Source organism: Calonectris borealis, chromosome 2 (genome assembly GCF_964195595.1).
Source record: "Calonectris borealis chromosome 2, bCalBor7.hap1.2, whole genome shotgun sequence".
Classification (NCBI taxonomy): Eukaryota; Metazoa; Chordata; class Aves; order Procellariiformes; family Procellariidae; genus Calonectris; species Calonectris borealis.
Genome location: NC_134313.1, coordinates 130,142,901 through 130,150,810, shown reverse-complemented (window position 1 = coordinate 130,150,810; position 7,910 = coordinate 130,142,901). Strand labels below are relative to the sequence as shown.

Sequence of the window (7,910 nt, the reverse complement as noted above, 5' to 3'; positions counted from 1 at the left end):
CCAGAAAAACTCCAGACATGCCTTGGGCTGCTCTGCTATCACCTTGTTCTGTCCCTGATAAACAGCTGTTACAGATTTGTTTGCTGAAAGAAAAAAGCACCTGAAGTTAAATCATTCTGCTTAAGTTCCTATAGTACTAAAGAGTTTCAGAATGAAGATGGTAACACCCAGAGCTAGAATTTTAGGATACAAATTGAAGGTTAAGTTTCAGTTCCAACATCCAAAGACTGTGTTGTGAACAAATATTTTCAAACACTCAGTAGCTGCAGCTTTTATTATTACTGTTGAGAGAGTCATGTAAGAAGTTACCAGTAAAACAGTAATTAACACTATACATTTTTATTACAGACAGGCAATCTTGCAAGACAAACAAAGAACCTTTATTTTTGTACTTACCTGTTATTTATTTTGAATGTAGCTTTCCTCTTTGTGTTCATGTATCCATTAATACTCTTAAATGTTTCTCAAGCAAAGAAAAGCTAGTTTGAATATGCTGCAACCTTGAAATCTTGCCGGACAGTTTATAAGTGTTCTTCTAGCATACTGCCTATTGTGGTACCAAATGGTACCAGTTCAGATGTGGCAGGTCTTCCTCTGTTAAAGGCACTTGGCAAAGCAGGGCCAATATTACGACGACGTCCTGTAGTAGGAGTTTACTTTACACTCCACCAGAGCAGAGCACTCTTCACCAACCTTCACAGGTAACCAGACAGGAACAAAGCAAATTTAAGTTGATTGTACCTTGCATTCAAAGCAGTACCAACTAACCCTAAATTGCTACTTTTGAGAGCTCCAGCTACGTAATCAAATTACAGCTGGCAATCTTGCTTCTAAACAATGCTTATGCCACTGGATTCCAGTGTGCTTACTGCTGACATTGCTACCCTTGAAGCAAATATAGAAACCATGCAAAAAGAACACCAACTCTGAGCTGTTTCTAAACACTAAGACATTTATTATGAGCTTCAATATGAAACTACAACCATTACATAAACAAGATCTGTACAAACATTGTTATTAAAAAAAACCCCACAAAACCATTTGTTCTGAAGTGCCTAAAGTTCACCTTTGCCAACCACTGTGAGATCAAGTAGGATATAAGTCATAAAATTACATTCACCATCTTTTCCATCAGATATTTCTGATATGCTCACAGATCCATGATATAGGGATGCCTCCTCTCAAAAGAGTTTGAACGGAATCACCTTAGTTATAAAAGTAGCCTTGTGTCTTTATATCATTAAAAACAAATCACTGGATCATAAACAAAACCCCTTAATTTTATATCCTTAATATTAGACACAGACAAATATGCAATTATTTCTATAAGATATTCCGCAACAATGATTTCCCAGATGAAAGATTTCCTTTCTTTATGGAGCGAGCATGGTTTTGCTATCGTAAGTGGAAATCTCAACGACAACCAACAAACTTCTCGTTGTATTTTGAGAAAGATTCTTTCTTAAGAGAATGACGTTTAGCATCTTTTTTCTGCTTGAAAATTGGAGAATTCAGAAAATGTGTATCTGTAAATGGATCTCCTCTCCTGAGTTTCCTGTTAGAAAAAAAAAACCACACAAAACAAAAAAAAAGGCAAAATTGAATTTTGTTCCCCACGTCACTTAAAACACTGACTTTCAGCTAGTAAGTTCAATTTCACATGAACTATTTCGTATTACTAACATCAGACCTCTCTTAGAATGTTTTATTAAGAACCTGTTTCCAGTATTTAAATAATCCCCTCAAATCCTGCATTTGATGGAATATCATGAACTTTATATCAAACTGGAAAGTAAGACACCTACCCTGCAATGCTTGGTTCTTTATAGCTCACAGTAAGAGTACAGCTTCGCTTGCGTTTTGGAGATCGTGGTCCTTCACCTTCTGGAACAATAGCTGCATTCCCAGTGCTGGGGAGCAATGAAGCGGTATTGGTAACATCACAAAGATGACCACGAGATGGCTCAGAAGGCTGCCCTGGGAAGAAATTAGGCACACTTAAGACAATTCAGGCAAGCTAGCTTAAAAGAGAATGTCAATGAACATACTAGATGTGAAGTAACTCTCAGCTATAACTATTATCTTCATCTTTCCACTTAAGAATACATAAGAGGATCAACAAATATTCAGGATTTTAATTTGGAAAAATAAATTAACACTAAGTAGTGCCAGGCAAAGTGTGATTTGTTATTCCACTTCTCTCTCAATTTATACTCTTGTTCCTTCTTTTTCGTCAGCTTTAATACATCATTAAAACGCATATAAAACACAGTATTAGTTCATTGTTGACCAATTTCTTAAACAAAACATATCTTTAATTCCAATTTCTGCTGAGGGAAAAAAAAAAGGCAGATAGAAGAATTAATCTAATGATTTTTATAATATTATTCTGTTTGTATTTATTAAAAAAACTAAAATAAAAAAGCCTAAATCCCTTAAACAATGTAATCTCTCAAGGAAACAAAACCAATTACAGAACACTTTCTACACTTACTAATTGCCTTGTCACTTGATTTATTGCTTTCTGTCTCTTTTTCACTATGGAGTTTCTGCTCACGCTGTGCCAAACATCTTTTAGACCTTGGCCTTGCATGGACTGGCGATGTATCTTTCTTGTCCACTGAACTTTTCCTTTTTTTCGATTTACTTTTGTAAGGCTCATAGAGGCTATCATCTGAATCTTCTTCAGTATCACTCGACTCGATGGTATTAGTTTCAGATAAGTCGTCTTTGTCATCCCCACCAGTATCCGTGTCATTCACCTTATTTTGTCGAAAAGGTGTAACATGGACACGCTCTTCAAAATGAAAGTCATAAGCATCACTGGAACCACCCAAGAAATCCAACTTTTCTTTGGAAACCTCTTTACCCTGTCTTTTTTTTGGTCTTTGTCTGGAAGTATTTTTAGGCCATTCCAGTTTTCCCTTCTGATGCTTCTCTTTCCTTACTTGAGAGTCTTCTCTGCTTTTACACTCACGTTGTTTAAGATCAGAATTATTGTTCAAGTTGAACTGCGCAGTTTCAGGATCTATCCGCCTCAACACCAGGTCTGAATCTAACTTGTTTTCATTCAACCGAGAAATATCTGAATTTATGTTTTCTACAGTACATTTCTCTAGACTTTCCTCAAGTCTAATTTCATCCTGTTTAGAAAGCTCTTTTGTTGAATCAGGTGTTTCTGGATGGTCCAAGACACGAGTGCAAAGTTCATCGTGATTTCTCATCTTTGAATAGCGACGCCTGGTGGACACACTTTTTGGTAATACATTACCAAATCCATCCTCTCCACCTGAAGAAACATTTTCCAGCTCTGACCCTGTGCTGTCCAGATGAAAATCAGATGTTTGTCCTTGTAATTGAAGGGAAAAAGACATATTAAAGCTAAATAGTAACAACCTGTTAAGTTTTTGTGCAAATTCTGAACCTGTCAAAAATTAAGATTATTCTTAGAATTTTCTCTACAGATTTGTATAAACCAATATTTGGCAATCAAGATAAGCTCTGTTGAATACAGCTTCCAGACAGAAAGCAGTTAGGTAACTGCATGAGGATTTTCCTCTAAACCTTTCTGTTTGTAAAGGCTATCTACACGTCATTTATTTTTCCCGTGTGTTTCGCTTTGTTAACAATTGTTGATTTCATAAATGATAATGCATGACTAAAGATGACTTTACTCTGTTGAACTGTGTGGTAGATAATGAAACTAGATTGCAGGTATACAGAAGACAAAGCATTTTCAAATTCCTCCCCCATTTTGCTAGGCATCTTCATTCAAAAAGTTTACCAGTTGCCAACATTAATATCTAACCTTTATGATAATAAGTGGAAATTACTTGATGGTTACTTCAAAAGCAGTAATTGCGTTTTAAACTTACACTGACACATTTTTTCCCTGATTCAGAATAGAACAATGTCTGATACTTTGATTTAGTTACCTTTGTCTGGAACTATTTTGATTAAGGAAATGGCATTGTCAGATTCCTCACAGATCTCTGACACAGAATGAGCCAGCTCATTTCTATCACTGTCAGCCTCCATCCCACTTGGAAGTACTTGATCATCTCCATCAGCACAGTGTAGAGGTCCTCTAGAGAAAATACCAAAGGTAGTATTTACTGAATAGCAATATATTTTATAACAATGAACTACTTCATTACACTGGATTTCTTCCCTTTTTCCAGTAAGAAAATTAAGCTTACTGTAACAGAATTTTCAAATATAAATAGGTATTAATAAAAGATACTTACACTGAACGTATTTGTCCTACGACACTGGAACTATTTTCAAGAACTGAAGCAAGCACTCTCTGATTCTGTCAACGAAATAAATCTTACTGTGACTAAATAGCTGGAACAAGCTTGCACCATGTACAAGTTTTAGACAACAGCCAAGTTACCCACAGAAAGGCCAAAGAGGCCCTTGACTCTTTTTCTTTCTGGCTGGCTAACACAAAGTGCTGTGGGATCTCACATACAGCTCCTGCAAGTCAGCACATTCATCACCAGCCCAAGCATACAGATAATGGACAGGGGAAGGAACTGTGAGGATAGTACAGGGAACAAGACACAAAACCATAGAAAATCAGGGTGCCCCTACCACCTCGTAGCAGAGCCTCCGTCCCACTAACAACATACTACACACCCCGACAGTGTGGACCTCATGTCATATTGGGAACCATGGGACTAGTCGTACCTCCAAACTAAGGCTCAAATCTCAAAAACTACGTGCATCTATGTTGGAAGGAGTAAGGGGAAGAATTAACAAAAATCGTGCCCCTCAAGAGCAAAAGGTACTTACTACACCTACGGAACACAAATTCTTTGCTGGGCCAAGGAGATCAATTGAGTCCAGTAAATTCTGAGAAACTTTTGAAATGATCTCATTCAAGGCTGACAGTTGATTCTAATGGACAAAAGAAGGAGCATAACACTGTTACTGTCATACTCTAGTATGAACTACCAATGTAATAACTTCTTATCGGTATTATGAGATTACTAAATCCTGAAGATACCTGTGTCGGGTACCTTCAACTGTGATAAACAAAATAAAATTCACAGAAGATAGATTTTAATTAAAGAAAGAGTAGCCAGAAAAAAAAAATTAGTTAATGACCAGATTAGGTGAAAATATGAAAAAACTTGTTCTACATATTGAGTTTATTTTTTATGAAACATTTAAGATCATAAAGATATCAGTGGATTGGTGCAGATTCTGATGTTCAGCTTCACTGAATCATAAAGTTACTATTAAAAATACCTCAACAAGTCCTTGTGCTTGCTTGAAGCTAAGATTTCTTTGCAAGTCAAACATCCGAACCTTCAGGTCTTGATACTCTTTCCTTAAATGAAGGATGGTAGCCTGGGCATCCCTCAGTTTGAGCTTTTCTTCTTGCAAAGCCTGAGCTAGAGCTCTGTTGTTTGCTTGGATACTCTTTATTTGCATGGAGCTGTTGGCTGCAACAGAACAGTGAGTATTTCAACTTGGTTTAAAAAAAAAAAAACTATTAAGATATTTAAGCATCTTACTTGCTATTTTGCACTTTACAGTGGAGATCTGGCTGATTTTACCCAACCTCATCCATTTCTGATTTCTTTTCTCTTTCATTCGTTCTTTTATATCACTCAGACTGTCTTTGAAGGGCTTTTTCAAGTATTCAGCCATCTTCTACCTTTAGAAATATAAAGGGTGAAAAACTCATTAAGCTGGTGTTGCACAATGCTCCCCAACACCAAAAGAAAAGGAACAGAAAAACAAGGGTAAAGCCTATGGTATTTTTAAGTTACATATACACACACAGAAGAGACCCACAAATACGAAAGGATACACAGCTATGGCCATTTTCAAAACCATTTTTACAGCACGGCCGGTTATTGCCGATTATCTGAACTGCAAATGGCACGGTGTCCGCGGCGAAGACCAGGCCGAGGCCTCCCAGCACCCGCATCGGGGCGGTAGGACGGGTAGTGGGGGAGCGGGGGTGGGTGTCCCCGAGGCGCCGGAAGCAGGCCCCCAGCTCCTCTAACGCTGAACGAAAACCCTCATGACACCCACCCACCGACTCACCGACAAGCCGTACCTCCTCAGAAAGGCGTATACACCGACGGGCACCTCCCACGCACGGCCACGGCTGCCCGCGCCGCAGGCGATACCGCCCCGCCTCAAGCCCCAGAGGCCGTTAGCCCACCAGCAGCAGCAGACAGCTCTCGCCTGGCAAGACCCCCGGCTTGCCTGACAACGGCAGCAACCGCTGCCCGCGCGCTCGGCCTCGGAGGGCCGGCAGGGCGTCCCCGCGCGCGGCCGGACGGTTGGTACCGCTCCCGACGTTCAAAAACCACCGCCGCGCCCTCGCATTGGTAGGACCGGCGCGTGGCGTCACTGCACGGCCGCCGCGCTCATCCGGGCCTCGCGCCTGGCCCCGCCCCTCAGCGCGGCACGGGAGGCTCCGCCCTCCGGCAGCTCCCAGCTGAGGCGGCAGCGCCCAGCGTAGGTGGTCTTGCTCCCTGGAGGCCGTTGCGGCCGGTAGCAGTCCCAGCGGCCGCAGCGGGGCTCCCGGCCCACGCCCCGGGGCTCTGGCTGAAGTCGGGCTCAGGGCTGACGCGCCCGATGGGCCCCGCCGCGGCTCCCCCGGCCAGACCCTTGCCGCGGGTCCTGTGTTCACCTGCACCACCTCAGCTGCCATAGTGGAAAGACGTAGAGGTAGAACAACAGCTGTTTGTTAAACAGCGAAACTAGGAGATAAAAATCATTAGTCCTAAGTATTTTTCTTACAGCAATTGCGTGTCTGAGCAGGTAGCAAGATGACCCTTTTGCACTCTTCCTGGACCGTGCTTCTTGTGGAGTGCTCCTAACTCCTGCTGTTGCAGCTTGAAATGAAAATAAAAGCTGCAGAGTTAAACCTATTTTCAAACACTTATTTTATGAAAGAAACTGTTCCAAAATCCCATCAATAAGATGATGGCCATTGCCGCTCTGTGAGGGTTACGTGTGGCCAGGCCGTGAAGCGTACGACAAGTGTGGCCGAGGTTCGGCTCGCGGCCTGGCCGTGAGGGAAGCCTCCCCGGGGAGTGCCAGACCTGAGGCCACTGTTCACTTCCCTACCATCCCATGGGCATTTTCTTTGATTATGTCATTTTTGTAAAAAATGTAACTGATTAGTATATGCTAATATCTATGCATCTTCAACATGGAGTGCTGAACTTTGATTAAACACTGCATTATGATGGGAGAAGAAAAAAAATGAGCTAAGCGATACCTTATTAACAGTAGAATAAATGATATTCTTGTATCTGAGAGATTAGCACTTTGTAGCTACTACATTTTTTCTTTTCTAACAGCTACTCCTGCCTACTTGATTTTATTCATTACAGCTTGGATGTGGTGTGGCAAGCTGATTTCAAACTTGAAAAATGCTCATAGATCATGACAGAAACTAGTCTATGATATGTATGCATTTATCCTTTCCCACTCCTTGGAAGATTATGTATTTTTTGTTTCTCCAGCTCAGAATAGCTGGCCTCATCTATGTAGTTTTTACAGTAGTGTAAATAAATATAATTTAACTTACTGTCTTAGTTCATCAGTAGATACTGATCAAGTTGGGGTTGTGTTTCCTGTCAGCAAATAAGCTGCCCTGCAAACACAATTTCTTAACGCATTGTGATGATCCCCTTTTGAGACATGAGATCATATCAAAAAGAATCACAATTTCTTTAGGGTTCAGCATGATAAGTTATGAGCAAATTAAGCACATTAGACCCTCTTAGTTAGTAGTGTCACACAAAACCAGAGCAACACAATTTTAGTTTCTCTTTACATCTTTTTGCTTCTTTCTGTCCGCTTGCTGAGTCTACCTGACACCTACCAACCCATCCTTCCAGCCCGCAAACAACCCTCCCAAAACCAAACAAAAA

General features: G+C 40.7%; 1 protein-coding gene across 1 annotated transcript; it reads right to left on the bottom strand.

Annotated features, from left to right (window-relative positions):
* Positions 1-988: 988 nt before the first annotated feature.
* Positions 989-6,370, bottom strand: SGO1 (shugoshin 1). The gene is made up of 9 exons (XM_075143429.1): positions 6,077-6,370; positions 5,526-5,668; positions 5,257-5,453; positions 4,798-4,902; positions 4,248-4,312; positions 3,936-4,087; positions 2,495-3,349; positions 1,806-1,977; positions 989-1,555 (listed from the first exon to the last, which is right to left on the bottom strand). Exons 2-9 carry the CDS (start codon positions 5,659-5,661, stop codon positions 1,414-1,416), a joined length of 1,824 nt encoding a protein of 607 aa, XP_074999530.1. The 5' UTR covers positions 5,662-5,668; positions 6,077-6,370; the 3' UTR covers positions 989-1,413.
* Between the last annotated feature and the right edge of the window lie 1,540 nt (positions 6,371-7,910).